Genomic DNA, 20,908 nt, shown 5'->3' on the forward strand with positions numbered 1-20,908 from the left:
GTATATATAGGATGGTCACAACGTGACGGGAATGTGTGTAGGTAGTGAGTAATTGATCTGCAGTCAGAGAGTGTGTAATTGAACAAAAGCATGTGAGACGCTGTTATAGCGCGACTGTTGAAATTAAGTGTATCGCAAAGTTATATTCAGAAAGAATAAGCCAGTTTTATTTAAGAAAGGACTTGTGTCGCTAAAGTTTCATCGGAACGAAGTTACGAAAAATTAACTAACGAACTGAGTCGTAACAATATCATTGAAAATATTATAGCTCTATATCTTTTTGGATGTATTATCCTAATATGTTTTATTGAAAGTTCTTTTATATTTATTTAGGCACAATTTGTTTGTCACTTATTTATTTATTTTTTTTACCTTGAATGAGCTGACTGATGATCATTACTCAACCCTTATAGTTATATCAGCTGAGCAGATATTTTGACACAGTCTCCTGCCTGGTTGTTGTTAATGTATTTGAGCAGATTTTGTTTAAAAGTTGAATGTCACTTACAGAGTCATCAATCGCATTTTGGTAGTAATGGACCCTACATTAAACTCTCATTAACAGTTAAATGTTATGACATTTGACTGTTTTAAATGGCAAGATAATGATTAAACTTGTCAAATATAAAGATATGTAAAATAAGTCTTTTGTGTTTTATAATATTCTATTAAATTCCAAACTTTAATTTTTTTCCTATAAAATTTTATTAAACATGTTTGTTTGATTTAAACAATATTATATAAATTTTGAAAAGTATTCTCAGGGCCCAAACTGCTACTGTTAATCTTCTACTGTGCATGTGTATACCAGGCACCAGCCATATATAGAAACTCTGTATGGTAGCTCAATTCTTTTTGTCTCAAAGAGAGAGAGAGAGAAAAAAAACAAATTAATAAGAGAGAAAATATGAACAGTTGTGTTATGTAGGGCCTTTTTCAGGTGTTATATGAAACAAATTAAATATTACAAGAAATATTAGGCAAAACTTTAGATACATTATTAAAGTTTCAGTTATAGTATTACTAATTTTCTTTGCTACTTTTTGCATATGGAAGGATTTCATGTAACTGTTATTTTGCATGTCAGCATTTTCTGTATTTGTATATTACTGTAGCCTGTATGATAAGTGTCTTTGTTGATACTAGAATCATTTGATTGAGAGAAAAGGGTGATAGTGTTAATTTTTGCAAAGTTGTTCTTATATATATATATAGCATTACTGATTTTTGCTTATTTATAGAGTGTAAAATTTTGATATAATTGTACAGAGTGAACTCATTTATTTTTTGTATCAGTTTTAAACCATTTCCTGTTATTTTTCTAAACAGGTGCATTCCAAAGGATAATATGTATCCCCAGAACAAACCAATACATTGTCAAAACTCAGAGCGTGCAAGTTTCCATTTTGTAATTAAATGCTGCAAAGATTATGACTTCTGTAATCGTTTCCTCTCCCCAACATTAGCTCCCCCTGCAGGTGAAGGTAAGAGAACTGTTTTATGCACAGTGGTGTCTACAGGTTTTAATCTGCTTGAGATGTATAGTAGATTTTACACATGATCTTTATATCAATGGTAAGTAAGTCAAAATACAGTTTTTATACAGATGCTTCTCTGATATTAACATTCAAGTAGCTGTTTAGTGTTATATCAGTATCTTCCATATAAAGTCTGTAGTTGATAGAGAAATTTTAAAAACTATGGTTCAGAATAGATGTCTTATATACATTTATATTTGGCTAAAATGAACTTTATTACATAGGTCAAGAGCTGTGTTTTGGATTAGGGTTTTTACAGTGACTTTTCGAATTTTAATTTCTACGTGATTAGATTTTCCAGAGATTTACAGTTGTGGTTCATATTGGATTCATTGCACAAATCTGTAATTGTGGTTCAGATTAGATTTTTACCGAGATTTATAGCTGTTTTTCAAACTAGAATTTCTGTATAGATTTGTAATTGTGGCTCAGAGTAGATTTTTTCTTTTTATTACAGAGATTTAAAGCTGTGGTTTAAATTGGATTTTTTGCATAAATTTATAATGAGGTTCAGATTAGATTTTTTACAGCTGTGTTTCAATTAGAATTTTTGCATAGATCTATAATTGGTGTTCAGATGAGATTTTTTACAGATTTTATAGTTATGGTTCAAATTGGATTTTTTACATATTCTGTAGCCATTGTTTGAAAATGAACACTATTACCAGCAATTTAGCTGTGGCTTAGATCAAGCTTTATCAATAGATCTGTAGCTCTACCAGTAGTTTAACAACAGATTTTCTACATTGGCCCTACCTGAGGTTTAAGAGCAGAATTCCTACTTAGTTCTAAGCTGTGGTTCAAATGAGATTTTTTTTACATATTCTATAGTCATTGATTCAGAATAAACACTATTACCAGGTTTTTAGCTGTGACTTGGAATAAACGTTATCCATAGATCTGTAGTTTAAGAACAGAATTCCTATTTAGTTATGCCTGTAGCCTCCCCCCCCCCCCTCCATTAAACCTTGTGCATAATTCTTTACATACTGATTTGGATAAAAATGGAATTCCTACATAGCTTTTTAGATTTGATTTTGAACATATTTCCAGTGTACTCTTATGTTCAGGGTTCAAAATGCACTTTAAATAGATGCTTAGCAGTGGTTCATAAAATTCTTTCCACTAAGACTAATAGGTGTAGCTTAGCATAGGATTTTTGGATACATGAATATTTGTAACACTTTTCTAGAATGTATTTATTAGTTCTTGCAAACTTTTATCTAGTTTCAGAAGAAATTTACAAACATAATTACATCAGTAATTTCCTGTGTACTTTCAAAATTCTTAGCAGATTTTCCAACCTGAAGGTACCACTGTGCAGGTGTAACAGTAAGCATTTTTTGAATGTCAACTTTCATAATTCTTCTTCTTACTTAGGTGCTTCAACCAATCACAGATGTTTCCACCATATCACCCCCTCTGGTGTCTTTCACCACATATGAACAGGCCAAATCTAGCACTAATCTGCTGTAGTGATTATGACTTTTGTAATGCAGGTCTGAAGCCCACCCTTCCACCTGATGATTCAACAGGTGAGAGGAGAAGAGAAAGATTAACTTATGTAGGTAGTTGTGATGTCTAAACTGTTTGTGGCTTGCTGGCTAGTTCTTATTCTTTTCTTCTCATGCTGGTTCTTTTAGTTTCTCTCTCTCTCTTGTTTTTTTTTCTGTTTGAGTAAAGTCTTGTTTATTTGTCACTGAGATTTTCAGGAGGCACACTATTAATCAGGTTAGCTAATGTTGACTGGCTGTGCTGCTAGTCTGATCTTCTCAAATATTACTTGATAAACATTTGTTTCACTGAAGATACATGCCAAAAATACAAGACAATGTAAAGAATATTTTTTAAACCTGCAGTTAAAGGTTCATTTGATGTTCTAGTAAATTTCAGGACTGTTGAATTGTCACTAGATAAACTTAATATTAATTTGGTTATCGTTTTAAAAGACTCAAAACTACTTCAGTTAACATGGATGTTAACTTTCATGGTATGATTTTGCCTCTTAAGACCAGAAATTAAATTGAATATTAATTTTCATCTGTAATACAGCAAGCTCTTACAGCCACATATGATAAAGAGTTTGCTAGCATTTATCACCATTATAAGTGACTGTTAAAATCAAATCAGTTACAATCAACTTTCAATAGTATTTCCTAAGATTGCAAAAAAGCAGTTAAACTGAATGTTAAAATTTATTGTACTATAAAGAGTGTTCAAACTACATCAATTAAACTCATAAGGTTTGTCCATCTTAGGAAATTTAGATTTGTCACAAATGCATATTTTAAACTACCAATGCAAAACAATCTATAATAAAAGTATAATAATAAAAACTATAATTAAAAAGTAATGATTTCAATATATTGAGTAGTATAACAACTACTTTTAATGAAAGTAACAATAAATAAATAATATAGTATACCTTACTTAGAGATAACATAAATATTAACTGTTTGTTTAAGCTACTATTGTAGAAGTAAATATCTTTGAACAACATTACCTAGTATAATATGCCTAATTTTTCTCATATTTTCCTTAAGTTTTTTGACCAACAGAAAAACACATTAAGTTACTCCTACTGTCTAACACTGACAAACTTGTGATGACATGTTACTGTTTAAACTGTGTCGAGTTAGTAACTGTAATTTACCTATAGTACAATTAAATTCTAATCTAATCAAAAAGACCATGGGTGTGAAAATAAGGTGTGGTCAAAAAAAGGATTGGGTGTGTAACTTAAAGGCTTCCAATTTTGGATTCATTCCTTCAAGTCGCATGTCAATCCTTTTTTCGCTACAACTTTTTTCACACCTAAAGTCTTTTTGAATGGACATCATGACTTTTTTTTTTGTTAATACACATCAACAAACCATAGCAAGTAAGAAAGTGACACTTCATAGTAACCAACATTAGCTACACTTATAGCATTGATAAGAATTTTACATCCAATATTCATTCATTAGTTAGCGATGCCATGTTTTTTGTTCAACTTGAGGCATGATGGTAGGTAAAACAAAATATGCAGCTTAGCTAACTAATGAATGAATATTTGATGAAAAATTCTTATCAATGCTACAAATGTAACTACCAGTTTGGCCGCCAATTTTGGTTTCATTCTTTTAAGTCGCATGCTCAATCCTTTTTTGGCTGTACCTTTTTTTTTCACACCTAAGGTGCTTTTGATTAGATGTCATGACTTTTTTGTCAATACACAGCAAGTAAAAAAGTGACACTTGATAGTTACCAACATTAGCTTTAGGATTGCAACCCTATTATTCAGAACAGACTAACACTTTACAGAAGCAACCAGATTCTTTAAAATATATTGTCATAGTTTTTCCTCTCTAAAACAGTGTTAATAACTTCATTTATAGTAATACCATGGAAACTAGATTAACAGTTTCTTCTCATTGCAGGAATGCACTTGATACAGTCATATCAAGCCTCATTATTTATGTTAATTGCTTAAACTAATATCACATGATGCTCTTTAATTAGGAGAATTTCATAAAATTTAGGAAATTTGTTCTTAAAATTTGGCAATGAATAATAAATATCAACCATCTTCCTGTATGATTCTTTTGAAAACTTGAGCTAGAAACTGCTAATGTAGTTTGTTTGGCCTAACCAATACTTATATATCTGTTTGTGCTTTCATCCTTTAGTTTTGCTGCTCTAAGTCAGCTGTCATTGATCCGAATAACAAAAACTAAAAACAGTCCATCATTACTCTTAGATGAAGTTGTAGTAAAAATTTCAGACCAATAGCTCATGTGACTTTTTGCATAGACGTAAGCAAAAATTTTTGTCAAAATTGAGCAGTTTTGTGGAATAACTTTGCACATACAACTTGTATTTAAACGAAATTAGACATCTAATTGTAGATTGAAAAGATCTGTCAGTGCAACAAATTGTTAAAAAAAAATCCAAAGAACTTAAATATGTTTCTGATATGATACATTACCTCCACTCTCATTCAGTGCTGCCCTCTATAGGCAAAATATTTTAGGATTTAGATTTGACTGATTCCAATGTGTCTCGCATGTAGCTCATCACACAATGACCTGCCACCAATAAGAGTGCAACATACCCTCTTGACTCTCTTTATTCAATTCTACCAAACTATCACTTCTTGTTTGGCAGTACTCGTGTCAAGACAGTTTTTTGTTGTTTTTATGTGCTCTTTGTATTGTTTGGATTCATGAATTTGTATAGTTTACTTTCTGAAGTGGAATTTCTTTATTAATTTTCGTTGTTTTTTTCTTCACATAGTTAATGAATTTTTCAGTGAACTTAATTTCTCAGTTGTTTTTTTTTCTTCTCTCTCTCTCTCCGATTCTTTTTTCCCCATCAAACATTTGTGTTTGATTTTATATTACAACTATGAATTCTGAGGTTCACATTACCACTTTGAGTATCATACCTCCTACTAGCACTATCACACAGGCTGCAGGTGGGAGAGACCTATCATTGGAATTATCTGATATTATACAACATGAGATTGCCCCACTTCCTCCTGAACAAGCCAAACCTATTTGGGCCATCGAGGATTTTGATAGCCTTATTCCACCACCAGATTTTGCTGTGTCTTCCTAGGCCCCTGCTGCGGAATCAGCTCAGCTTAATATGCCGTTTTTAGACATGATTTCTCAGGTATGTGATGTTTTGTTCATTTCCCTGATTTCTTATGATCCCTGTCTTTATTTGTTGCATGATACCTCTCCTTCTCAGTATTTGATTTCCCCCCTTCCCCGGATATTAGGGTTCATGCTGAGTATTTTGTTTCTATGTTGGTTGAGGGTGCCAGCATGCCTCTCCCTCCATGGGCTATGGATCAGTTTGCATTAATTTATCGTCAGGCTGATTGTACATTTCCCAACTCTCAACAGTTGGGGGTTGATTTTGCCTGTGTGGGGGGCAGTCCCTGATTTTCCTGTGTGTTTATCCCATGCCCAGCTTTCCTTTCTTCCTTTTACTGTTACTTCCATTCTACAGTATTTATCTACTATCCATCTCCTTTCTGAGGAGATCAAGAGATCCTGAGGGTTTTTCAAAGGAGAACTTCTACCTACTTACCTCGATGTCTGCACATTTGTCATCTTTGGCTTTCGTTTTACACACATGGTTTCTCTGTTATTGGGATATCCTGGGTAGAGACGCAGCCTTGTCCCAGGTTTATTTACTGACCCCTTATCTCAGGGACTTGCATATGGGCCCTTTTCTTTGGTAATGTGCCTGAGATGTTGGAATCATGTGTGGAGTCAGTGCATCAACACTCTACCCTTTCCTCTTTGGTTGGAAAACTATCAGAGTCAAGGTAGGCCCCTATTCCTGTTTACCGCCCTAGTCCTTCTCAGTCTTTACCTGTTCCTCTCTTCAAGGGTTCCTCATTTTGTCATTTTATTCAATGTAGATTGTCACCAACAGCACCGGTGACTACCTGGTGAGTTCTGTTCCAGTGGGAGCTTGCTTGTCCAAATTTGTTCCCCTTTGGAAACCTTTTTCCACAGATCCATGGTTATTCAGGTTTTATCTGAGGAACTTGTCCTACAAATACTTCCCCCCCTCCTTTGTCTCAGGTACTCATTTCCTTCCCAATGCCTCGGTATCCTACTACAAGTCAACATCTGTCTGAGGTGATGCAAGACCTTCTATCTTAACAGGCCATCAAACCTGTCCCTAATCTCTTTCCAGGCTTATATTGCAGGCTGTTTGTCATCCCCAAGAATACCAGAGATTGGCAGCCTGTGATAGATTTGTCCTGCCTCAATCATTTTCTGGTTTTACTCTGCTTTACCATGGAATCTTTTCTCACCCTCAGGTGGGCTTTTTCTCAAGGTTGTGGATGACCAAGATGAACGTTATGAATTCTTACTTGTATATTCCAATAACTTGTCAGTCACGATTCTATCTTTGGTTCCTTCACCACAGAGTGGTTTATCAGTTTCACACACTGCCCTTCGGGCTTGCTTTGGCCCCATATGTTTTTTGCTAGGTGGTCAAAGCTTTCACTTTGCCATATACATACTCAAGGTTTGTGCTTCCATCATTACATGGAAGACTGGCTTCTGGCTTATTCTGAACAGGAGTCAACCCACAACACTCATTGGCTGCTCCTGGAGGTGGGTTGTGTGGGCTGGTTAATCAAAATGGAGAAGTCCTTCCTTCTTCCTATCTAGTATGTTGTCCATTTGGGTGTTTTTTCAACACCCATCTCAGTTGGGCCCAACCTTCTCCTCTTTGACTTTATTTGATGGAGCTTTCAGTTCTCCATGCTCTAACTGCTCCCTCTATTACAGCTCTTCAGTGGGCCCTTCATGACCAGTGGAATCTTGTGTGGAATTCTCTAAAGGCTCTATTTCCCTTCCGTTGTTGATGATTGCATTGGTAGTTGGACATGACTCGCATGTTAGCGAATGTCCCACTTCCTCCTCCTCATCCAGATTTACACATTTTCACAGATGTGTCCCTTCAGGGCTGGAGGTGTGAGTCGATTAACAGGATGTTGGGCTGTGGCCAAAAGGTTTTATCATATAATCATCCTGGAGCTTCTGGTTGTTCATCATGATTTGGTTCATTTTCTCCATCTTACCAGGAATCATCTGGTAATGATCCATTCTGACAATTCTACAGTGGTTGCTTATCTCAGTCACAAGTTGAAACCCATTCTTGGTTCTTATATTTTCATACATAGGACATTTTGGGGGAGGGGGCACATGCTCATTATTTGTATCATTGCATGTCATATTACAGATGCTTTCAATCTTGTTATGGATCAGCTTTCCCACCCATACAAAGTCTTGTGTTTTCCAGTGGCTTTGCCTTCAGTGGAGTACTCCTCACCTCGATGCATTTGCCACATCCCTCAACACTGAATTGTCTCTGTTTTGGTCTCCAGTTGTTCATCATTTTGCTCATCATTGGACCAACAAATACTTGTATGTCTATCCTCCCATGTGCCTTCTTCACAGGGTGATTTTGATCATCCATGCCACTCTGTGTCACGTCCTTCTGAATGCTCCTTACTGGCCAACTCAACCATGGTTCCCGCAGCTACTCCAGCTCAAAACTACCCCTCCATTACCTCTTCATCTTTCTCCATCCCTTCTTTATCAATCTTGGTCACCAATGTTTCATCCATCCCTTCCTGTCCTCAGTCTACACGTTGGTTTTTATCTGTCCCTTGGCAAGGAGATCCGGTTTGTCCCAATGGGTAGCTTCTTTTCTAGCTAGTTCCATTTGCCCTTCCTCCAGGGAGGGTTATGAACATAAATGGAATGTTTTCAACCACTGGTCTTTGGGACAAGGGTTTTCACTTGCTTGACCAACTGTTCCTCATGTTGTGGATTTTCTCCCTTGGCTTTTTAATTGGGGGTCTTCTGTCTCCTCAATCACAAGTTATAGGGCTGCCTTGTCTCACACTTTCTGTTTTTCCTGGTACCGTAGAGTGTTTACTTCTCCTACTCTTTCCCTATTGATGTGTTTTTTCTAGATTCATCATGTCCCTCGGGATTTGGATGTTAATGTGGTCCTTCACTGCCTCACCTTGTCTGCGTTCAAACCACTGTTCATGTGCTCATTATTTCACTTCTCCCTTAAGACTTGTTTCCTTCTCCTCTTAGTCTGTGGACATCGGAGGTCAGATTTATTTGCCATCAACATTTCACATACTCTTTATCATTCGACATATATTCTTCTTTATACAGATCATTCTTTCCTCCCCCAAACTTCGGTGGCTCAAGAGGGTAACACCTTTGTTTCTCTGATTTCCTTTCCTTCCATTTCCCACCTCAATCATCAGTCTGACCCAAATAGACTTCTTTGTCCTGTAAGTGCTCATTTCTGTTATATTGCCTACTTGGCTTCCTTCCATGGTGCTTGTTTCTGCCTCTTCATTCTCTGGCAGACATCCTCTGTTTGTGATCTTTCACCTTCCACCCTCACCAATTATGTTTGGGTTTTAATTCGATTGGCTTATTCTTCTTCCCATACATTGTTCCAGATGTCTTTTCATCAAATCAGTCACCTTATCTGTTCATTGGCATCTCATCTTCATCATTCCTTAGAGGAAAGTCTTCAGTCAGGCATGTGGACTACTCCTTGTATGTTCATATCTCATTATTATGATTTCCATGGCCAAAAAAATACACACTGCTGAGATCACTTGTAGGTTTATCCTTGCAATATCTTTGCTTCATTAATTTGCCCATCCTGGACTGTACTCACCCATGGCCTTTGTGGGTAAAGCAGAAGGGGATAGCTGCCCATCCCTGCCATGCCTTGTATTGTATAAATTGATATGGTCTGCTTTTCAAAATAGGGTTTTGTGGTTACCCATTGCATTGTCTCAGATGTTTTTGTTCCTCCAGACTCTCCACTGCATTTTCTCCCCCCCTTTTTTTCCTTCCAGTGGAGTTTGAGAGTCCTTACCACTTTCTAGTTCCAATCTGCTGGGGTGGTGGACCTTGGAGATATCCTTCTGAATGTGTAAATGAAATAACATATACATAAATGATTATAAAACCATTCAGTTGAGAGTAGGGCAGTGGTGTTCTGCTGGCCTAGATGATGAGGTATCCTCCACTATGTAACTTTGGTGTGAGCCATCAAAATTGCAGTTCACCCCTTTGATTGGGATCCCTCATCCTACCCACATGTGGATATCGGTTTCCAGTGGTTGGGTTTTGGATTTAGAGCTGAACCAATCAACAGAAGTTTTCACATGTGTACTATAGATGTCTCAGGAGTGGTGCAGTCTCCCATGTATGATATTTGAATCCAAAGATCTCCTCTTGTGGAGTGTCCTTCGCACACTTTCAAAGGATGCTTCTTTCTTTTCCTCGCACCTTTCCTTCCACCTATTAAATGTGGGATTTTGGCAATTTATTTGAGCAGAGGTAGTGTACCATATTGGAAGTTTTAAATTTTCTTATACTGAAAATATATTTCTGATAGGTGCTTACCTCATTTCACCCTTCCTCCCCACTGAAAACCGGTGCTTCCATTTTCTGCCAAAGCTCGAAGTGATAGTTTGGTAGAATTGAATAGAGGGAGTCACATGCATCAAAAGAGTATGTGTGCACTCTTATTGGTGGAGGGTTTTTGCATGATGATTTACATGTGAGATGCATTGGAATTAGTCAATTCCAGAAGGGTTGGAGCTTCAAGGGTTTTGGCAACAATAAAATTTTTTTTGCATATAGAGGGTAACACTGAACAAGAATAGCTAATTATGTGAGGGGAGGTAAGTACCTATCGTAAATATATTTTCAGTATAGGAAAATTATAACTTTTCTAGCAAATAAAGTTGCCGTATTTTCAGTGAAAAGAAAAGAAAAATAGGAAGAAATTCAATCAAAATTGGAGATTTTATATCTTGTGTATTTCTTAATGGATTGCCTTGAAATTTGGTAAAGGAAGTAAGAGTCCAGTAGAGCACATCCACTGAAAATATGTGGTAATTTGGATTACCACAGTCTGAGCTACAGAAAGTGGAAAATTGCTAAACTATCACTCTTGTTAATGATTAACACAGAGTGTGTCCTGCAGGTTGTCTTGGCTGCAGAACACACTACCATGTGTCTTGATCTGTATGAAGATACAAAATAATAAAAATAGAGTAATACCTGAACTGTTCATGAAAATATAACTGTTCAATGTGTGAAACAAAGAAAACAACATAACATACAATGTAATGTGTCAGCACCTATTAATTTTATTTTAAGTAACCTGTGACACTTAACAAACACATAGAGGTTGCTACAGGAAGTAATAAATAATGATAAATATTCTGTAAAAGCTGAAAAGGAAACATGTTCATTTAAAATAATATGACCTAGAAAGGAAAGCTACAAGTCTCATTAATATGGCAAATAAAGTAATTATAGAAAACTCATTAGTTTAACAGAACTATTGACTTAATGCCATACTTTATACAGAATTGTATATTAACTTTATTTAATAAGAACTTAAATTGCTTGGAGTTAAAACCAATTGTGGTCAATATAGTAAAGCAGTTTACTATTACCTTAAATCATATTACCATCATATCCATTGTACAATGCTCTAAAACCGCATTAGTTAAACTATGTTAAGCTTCTTTAGAATTTGAAGATGGCTAAATCGACATCAGATAAACTGTGAATATTTTCTATTTTCATAGAATACTCTAAAATTACATCAGTTAGACTGTGTTAATTCTCTTTACCATTTAAATACAGATAAAATTATATTACATAAACTTGCAGTAATTTCTCATTTTATAGAATACTTTAAAACTACATCAGTTTTAATTAAAACCAAGTGTGTGCTTTTATTAAGTGTTAGTTCCTTTTAACATTATAGAAGAATATCAAAAAGTGCATATGTTTGATTGTTTACTGTTATTGTTATAAATAAAACTATTAAAGTTACTTCATTTAAACTGTTATACTGGAGAAGAGCAGAAGATTTTAAAAATGTATCATTGAAACTTAGTTTTCAAACATATAAGCTTATAAAGTTGCATCAAATTGATTATTAGTTTCAGGCATAGAAGACTGTTCAAACCACACAAGTCCAACCATTAATTTCAAATATGTTATAGAAAACTGTTAAAACTGCAGCAATCCAACTATTAGTTTCAAATATGTTATAGAAAACTGTTAAAACTGCAGCAATACAACTATTAGTTTCAAATATGTTATAGGAGACTGATAAAACTGTATCTGTAAACTGGTCATTAGTTTCAGATATAAAAGAGCTGTTAAAACTGCATCAATCAAGCTTAATGTTAGTCTTCAAATTATTCTTAGAAAGCTATTAAAACTGTATAAAGTTAAACCTGTCAGCAAATATTCATTAGTAATTTAAGCCACCCTAAAGTTCTAGTCATTTTCCGGTTGTTAAAGTCACATCAATGAGTTTCAGTATTTTCAAAGAAGACTAAAAACTTTATCAGTTGCGTGAGGTTGTTACTGTTATTCAAGAAATGGGTGACTGAAAAGATCAGAAACACTGGTGGTGGTAAATACATAAAGATCAAATTCCTTTTTATGCAATATTTTTCTGATAAAAGCTATCGCTGAGTTTAATTTTTCAGTTGTCAACAACAAAACAGTTTTCAGTTTTTGATAATTCCACTTTATTTCAGAAGTTCTATATATTATTCTCTTATACAATGATGTAGCTGAAAGTTAAATGTTAAGAACTAGAATAATAAATTGGCAAACAATGATTTAAAAGCATAATGAAGTGGATTATTTTTGGGATAACATACTACACATTTTGACCAAACATTGGTATGTCTTCTTCAGACATCTATCTATAAATCTATTTATCTATAAATTTTCATAACATTTGCACAAAATGATTGTACTGCTTTTTTAATTTTAAAAATGTTTCTAAATTGAATTTTCATTCAGGTATATTATTTTTAGTGACATTGAAACAATTATTAGCACATTTTCTGAACAAAGCGAACAATTAAGGAAACCAGTTTCTCCTAATTTTTTGCATGTGTTATTGTTTTTCTAAAACTTATAAATATTTTATATGTATTTAATTCTATTAAAAATAAAACATCAAAAATGGTACTTACATTATTGTTTGAGATGTTTTCTGTTTTTCTTTTTAGTTTTGTCCCTAAAATTTACCTCTGGTTTGTACTGTATCAAGTAATAATTGAGAGCTTTATATTGTAAAACACATCTAATTCATTGTCTGTGTTTGCTTTTCTTTCCAATAATATCTGTTACTTTTGTGCACCCTTTGCTTGAAGTAATTATTTGATCTATGACTAGACAAAGCTTCTGTGAAAGTGAAGATTCTCCTAAGTACAGCTTGCATGTGACACTGTATTTTGTCATCTTCTACTTGGCTTGACTTCTGCATGCAGGCTGGCAAGCTGTACAGTACAGACACTTGCAGAAATAACTGCCAAATGTTAACCTAAAGTTAAACTCTGTTGTACATTAATTAAATGTAGTGTTATAACACCATATGTGGATATTTGTCACATATACAACATAAAAAAACTATAATTGCACCTGTTTTAAGCACAAATATACTTATATGACCATTTAAAAAAGTTTCATAATTAAATTGAGTGTATTTCAATAGGATTTAAAACTAAATCATATCTGTTTAAAAAAATCATAAACTGCAACATCTTAAATGAGTTATAACAATACACACTAAGATTTGCATAGGTAATGTGTTTATACAACTATACCCTAAGGTTCTGTACACAATAAAGAATCATTTTGTCCAAACTTTGTTCATTTAAAAGTTTTTTTGATAACTATTTTAAAGCCTTTAGTAACTATATTTACTTTTTTTTTTAAAAAAACACCATATTAACACAATATCTATATCATTTCTCTCTCTAAACTATTCCATAAAAATAAATTTCAATAAAACTAATAATTATCAATAGTATACAGTGTCAAAACATTTCAAAACTACAATATCTATACCATATCTATTTACAGTCATATAACTATAATATCTACATCACATATATTTAGAATCAATTCATAACTACAGTATCTATACCACATTTATTTAGAATCATTTCATAACTACAGAAACTTTGATAACCACACAATCCAAGTTGAGTCTTATTTGAAAATGACAACTGTTTCTAGTTATGAAGAATGTCTTTCAATTTGTTTTTACTAATGTGTGTTACCAGGATGCACTAACTCTGGTATTTACGTCACTTACATGTGTATGAAATTGTTTGATAAATCTAACACTAATATTTGTAATTAATGGATAAACCATTTCCAATATATTTCCGTATCAGTGTAAGTAAAATAACAATGATAATTAAAAAAAGAATGAAAATTATGATGAGTAAAATAATTTGACACAACATGAAGACCCTGTCAGTTTGAGTTCAGCTTAGTTTAATTGCTTGAATAGAAAAATTATTAATATTTATTTTCAGAGCTTTAAATCTTATTAAACTTGTTAAAATTTACTGTGAGTAAACCCCATAAAATGAAATTTTGTTACAATATCTTTGATTCATTAGTTTTATATTTCTAAATACTGTAAATGTTCTTGTTTTTAACTATGTTATAAAAGCTACAGATGCAATCCTATTGAAATAAATGAACAATTATAGAACTTTGTCAACCCCTTCCCCCATCAAATTCTCCAGCACTTTATACTTGTGTAACAGTTAGTAACCCCAAAAAGTCAAGGGAGCATGTCACTACATTTTCCATAATACCTTAAGCAAACAGTATTTTTCTCAGCCTTGCATTGTTCCACAAAATGAAGTATAAAAATGCCTGATCATTGTTTAAATAAAAGTTAGATCTGTTAACATAAGAATAACTTGTTATACTTTTATAGGTAATTTTAGATGTCTGTTAAGCTAAAAAAAATACTATTATTGACACTGAATTTAATATATGAAAGTTTAAACTGCTTAAAGAATATTCTATTAAGATGTCATTTATGAGATTGTCACTATAAAAGTTCATATAAGCAATAAAAAAAATTTTAGTGACATATATTTTAAAGTGATATCCATTGAGCTTGATATTCAAACAAAATATAAAATAAATCTGCTATCCACTGTCTACAGAAAAAATTTCACAAACGAATTAATTATAAAAATTACATAACATATACATGAAAGGAAAGTAAATTTTTGGAACAGTTTCTGACTTTCCACTTCCTCTACACAGGTTTTTACAATTTTTTCTCTCACATACACATTATTCAAAACTGTAGTTACTAAGTACAGTAGGACATATAGTATAGACAATATAAATTAATTTTCTAAAGTTTTAAATGTTTCAGATACAAAAATCATTGTAATCTTGAAAATGAAGAAATTTGTTTTGATTTTTTAATACATAACTTCTGAAAAATATCAAAAAAATTTTCTTTTTTAAAGAACAATAGTAATAGTTTTTTAATTTAACAAAGCTGCTATTTTAAACACTAAAAGTTGAGTTCCAAAAAACATTGTTTCAACCAGTAGACATTTAGTTTCTAACATTGATGTAGTTTTATATAGATATACATTTTATAAAAAGTACAAGTTCATATTTAAGCAACATATCTTTATTTAAAAAACAATCAACAATCTCTTAAAGTATGAAATAATTGCAAAATCTAATTAATAAAAAAATCTCGAAAATAACCAACTGAATAATTAACATGAATATCAAAAACAACTAAATAATTATTGTCATTTTACTAGAAAATATTTGAAACTTTTATCATATTATGACCACACATCAAATTAGATGGTTAATCTACAGCAGAGATTAAAAAAATATTTTCTTTTGGCAGGTATTTGTATCATTACACTTCTCTCTCAACCTGAATAATGAAATTTGTCCAAACACTGGGCAGTTTTACCCTAGTTTCCAAATCCAGAGGGGTTTCTGTGTCCTGTGATGGTTGATGTATACGTTATATATATAAAAAAAATGATTTTAGTCTAGGGAACCAGTGCTGTTTTTGTGTTTTAATGATGCTTATTTATATATTATATATTTTTCCTGTTATAAAGATTGTACTGAGATTTAAGGGTTAATTGCACTTAGGAAGAATAATCTTTAAAGTCCTGTACTGCTCTCGAGACTACTTCTTCCATCATTAATTGTGCTTAATTATATGGCCATGATTATGCACTGTATCTCAACAATGCAATTTTAATTATAATAAATTTCTGTGAAGGATGGTGAGATCATTTTTAGACCATACATATTGAAAAACTTTCCACAGACTCTTCACTGTACTTGGATGTTAGCTTCCAAGATCATGATTAAACAGACCAAACCACAAAAGTCCACTGGGGCCTCATCAGGTAATTCAATGGATATGTGGCTGGAAAATCTTGTGAGTTTTTGGAATGTGTGCATTTGTCAACTTCAAATCCTTGCTTGTTATCTTGTAGACAGCACAAGAATATATGCCCAGCTTCATCAAAGTGACTTTTTGGGTTGAAGAATTCCCCTTTTTTGACCATTGTCTTTGCAGGTGAATATGTTACTTCTTATTGGCTTGGAATGTGATTGCAAAGTCCATTGCTGTCCTTTGAATTTCTCTGCTTCCATAGAGAACATTAACAAACTATCTATATGAATACCCTTCATTGAAAAGCCTGTGCTTTTTGTTCCAAGTGAAATTTCAATGATTAATCATCAGGAATTTGGAGTAAATGAAATATATTGTTGCAAACAATGTTGTCCTTGGTGCCATGATTTGTATCATTGATGATACTCCATTACATTAGCATACATAAATTGCTCTTATAAAGTGCAATTAACCTTACATAATAATATTATTCATAAGATCAAGATGATTTTTTTGTATATTTTTAATGATACTGATTTTTTTATTATATGTTTGTTCCTTGTTTATAATAAAGCCTTTGTTGTATTATTCTTAACCTCAAGACCCAGAATAGTTTGTGTGATTTAGTGACTGGTCTATTTTGGGATGAATGTATCATTTTTATATTTTAAGAATTCTAATTATGGTAGTCATAAGAACAAGAATTTTTGTTATATACTCAAGTGACTTTGGTTGTATGTATAATGTTTGTTCTTTACTGGTGATAAAACCTTTAGTTGTAACAATATTAATCTTAAGAATAAGTAGGGGAGCCCTGTGTTTTAGTAACTGTATTATAGATTTGGATCTATACATCTTTTCAATAATAAAAGTTTAAGCTGTAATGATCTTAATATCAGGAACCAAAATAGTTCCTCTGTTATAAGATAATATTGATCTATTAATGAATGTAATATTTTCCACCACGGCATGAAAATCATTGAATGCAATGAAAATTTCTGTTGGCATGGTAACAAGCCCTTACCTTACTAACATTTAATAACATAGTTTAAAGTCCTTTTACCTCGCCATTTAGTAACCTAAATTAATTTAGAATGTGAATGATATTTGTGGCATTATGCCAAATTTATTATTAGATATTATACAGTGGATCAACTGTTTGATATATTAGGCCTTTACTTCACAGATTATATCATAACAAAGTTTAAATGTTGAAAAACTAACAATAGTTTATATTGAATAAACATATCGCATATTGATACTGTGCATTTTACTAGTATTTTTTTGTTTGAATAACAATTTGTATGGTTTGAGCTGGCGAAACGTAATCAATTATACATGTCACATGCCTAGTACTAGTGTTCGTTTAGATTTTGTCTGGTCATATATATCATAGATTGTTGTGTTTTAAAGTTAGAATTATTAGCTTTATGGCTGTTATTTTTATGTTTCTTTCACTTTTACAGATCTTGGTTTGTCATCTGTGTTATACATTCAGTGTTTAATTGGAAGTGTTAACATTTTCATAACAATCAACTTATTGTTCAAGGAGCAGTATTCATAGCTGTCAACCATTCTTACTCTGTTTCTATGGGAACTAATACCAAGTATTTGTTAAGCAGATGTTGTTTGATAATATGCAGAGAAACATTATTAAGAAGAACAACTGTTAAGAGAATGGAGAACTAGGTAGTTTTGTAATTTTATCATGAAATGTTTAGTGTTATTCTTTCCACTACTAATTCCTGTAGATCTCTTCAGGACTTGATTAATTATTGCTTATTTAATTAGACAGTATAAAAGTTCTCTCATTTTCTCTGGTTTTTTCATTATTATTTATTTGTGCATATATTAGTTAAGCATTTCTTAGAATGAACCAGTTCATACTGATAGTAAATCATTCAGTTCTTAAAACATTTAAGTAAATATTGATAACTTTAAAAAACTATATTTTTTTGTAAACAAAAAGATCAAAATGTACAACAATAGTGAAGTAATAGTGTTCTTTAAGATCTGTTAAATAACATGTTTATACAGAGATTATGTTATACTGTGATTGATAATGTACAGAGGCCTAATGTTAAGAATGATCTCAAAATGGTAGTTTCAAAGATTAATTTTTGTCATTAGTTTTTATAATATTAGGAATTGTATGGTAAAGTTGAATCACTCATGATATTCTTATGGCTAGAACATTTCTAACCTGATATGAAAGTTCCAGGAGTAGTGACCATTCTTTAACCATGATCTGTTTTTTCACTAGATTCACTATTGAAACAGGAATTACATTAGACCATAATTACTGAAGCTTTTGACATTAACAATGGACCTGAGAGGTACATCTGGCTTGTTGAGATAAATTAATTACTTTAACAGTTAACTTATTGAAGATTTCTTATGTCAGTTTCGTTTTACAAAAAGCCATAATATTGTTGTTCAGTGTACTTTGGTAGAAGTAGTTCACTATACCAGAGATATGATTCTTTATTCCAAATTTTTGCTCAAGCTAGAACCTTTTCTCTTAGTATCTCACCAAAAAACTTTTATTAATGCACACTCACTGTTGACATAAGTCACATCTCTGATATTGGTATTTTGATCACTAGATTTTATCAAGTTCAAGTAAAAGCAGTTAAGGTATAGATGATATTTTTATTGATAATGTTCAAGTAGAACCAGTTTTTGTATAAATAACATTTTAGACACACTACTCCTTTCTCAGTGTAAGATTCTAATGGTTTGTTTGGTGGAAGGGTGAGTGGTATTTTTGAAGTTATTTTCCTACCTGAAAATGTATTTTTTTTCACAGAACCACCCAGCCTTCCTCCCTATTTCTGATGTGTCTCATCAAAAATTAACTTTTTTTTTATATACACAAGGGGAGTACTGTACATGGAGGATATGTCACCCACTTATTGGTGAAGGAGTATATAGTCTAATGTTGATTGCATCATAGACTAGCACATTACACATCATTATAAGTAGGGGTAGGGGTTTCATTTTAAAAAAGTTTGGCACATATGCAAAAATGCTTCAGTGGTAGCATGATTTATTATCTGTCTGTTTTATGTCGAGGATAATAATTACCATAAGTACATTTTCAGGTAAGGAAAATGTTAACTTGTATTTTTAGTATTGCAGTTGTCATTAATGAACATATATGTAAATGATCATGGTATAGATTTAATTGTTGTTTTATAGTATTTGATTTATTTTCATTAATGCATGTACAACCAATCCACACCTTATCCACCTGAATACAGATTATTATGTTGATATTTGTTCTCAGTTTCAAGGTTTTCATCTGAAAATTAAAATGCTGTTAAAAATAAAGGACTTTTTAGTTACTAGAACGTTGATATAAAAAAAATTTAATGAATATGAAAACCTGCAGAAACAATGGAAGTTGTTTACGTTCTCAACATATTCCATAAAATGTTAAGTTAATTTGCACTTTATAAACATAATTTTAAAAAATTGACATGAATTTGTTTAAAAGTTCATTGACTTTTTTTAACTTTTATCTTCAGACATAAGTTAAATCAGTTATAAATATTGTTTGTTTTAATTAGTAGTGGTTATGTAATGGTCATCACTTGCATTTGGTTTATATTTTTGTAAGAATTCATTCATTATTTTATTACTTAAGCATTGATAATTATTTGTTATCATTACGTTTCATAGTTGGTAAATATTTTACAGTAACTCACTTTTGTTCTACCTACTACATATAATTTTAAATTTAGAAGTTCAATAATGTTATACACTTAATTCCAAAATGTACATACCTCCTCTCACACTTACAGCTATTCCTCGACTGCCAGGGTTTCTTCCTTTGCCCATCTGAGCATTGGTCTGATTTTTCCTTGCTTGCTCTAGTCTTTTATACCCAACCTAATTGCCCCTTGGCGATATGTGTCTCATGACACTTTCCACCTATGTCAATGCACCCTCTATCCTGCTACTGTATGTAAGTACCTCATTCAAATAATGTTATCACTTTTTCTCAAGAAAGCGTCACTAACGGGTTTCCCATTGCTATGATCATTCAGAGATACTTTGAGCATTCTCCGTGTTATCTAGTTGATTTAGATTTTAGTTGAATTTCTTGAAAAAAAAATATGGCAAGGGGATTTACAGTATGAATTCCTCGATTATTGTTTTTGGCACGGTCTCTCCTATTCCACCTCTGATATCTAGCATCTCACAACAATTTGGAGGTGGGGGTCACTGTCAATGGAGACTGTCAGTGATCTTATTTATATTGAGTTCAAGACATATATTCGGTTTTGTGGTGTTCCTCTGGGGGAACCTGAGGCTGGAATTGATAGCAATCCTCGACATTCTGGAGGGAATTTAGATTCACTTTTTCCTGCACTTTCTTTTAGTCTGTTGGCATTTCATTCCCCCTGTGGGACAGTGGTAAGTTTACGGACTTGCAATGCTGGAATCTGGGGCTCAATTCCCTGTGGTGGACACAGCAGGTAACCTAATGTTGCTTTACTCTAACAAAACAAACAGTCTTTGGGATAAGCTGCCTATGTTTTGTCTTCTTCAGTTGG

The 20,908-nt window shown here is 32.6% G+C and overlaps 1 protein-coding gene across 2 annotated transcripts in view; it reads left to right on the top strand.

Annotated features, from left to right (window-relative positions):
- Positions 1-1,308: 1,308 nt before the first annotated feature.
- LOC106469619 (TGF-beta receptor type-1-like) overlaps positions 1,309-20,908 on the top strand; it is a 53,769-nt gene continuing 34,169 nt past the window's right edge. The window contains exon 1 of one of the 2 annotated variants that reach the window (XM_022398194.1): positions 1,309-1,484. In XM_022398194.1, the coding sequence (XP_022253902.1) occupies positions 1,349-1,484 (136 nt within the window). In that variant the 5' untranslated portion in view covers positions 1,309-1,348. Of the gene's footprint in view, positions 1,485-2,916; positions 3,074-20,908 lie in introns of those variants that run through there. The other variant, XM_022398195.1, reaches the window with a different exon arrangement.

This window comes from Limulus polyphemus, unplaced genomic scaffold (genome assembly GCF_000517525.1).
Source record: "Limulus polyphemus unplaced genomic scaffold, Limulus_polyphemus-2.1.2 Scaffold3573, whole genome shotgun sequence".
In the NCBI taxonomy this organism is placed as follows: Eukaryota; Metazoa; Arthropoda; class Merostomata; order Xiphosura; family Limulidae; genus Limulus; species Limulus polyphemus.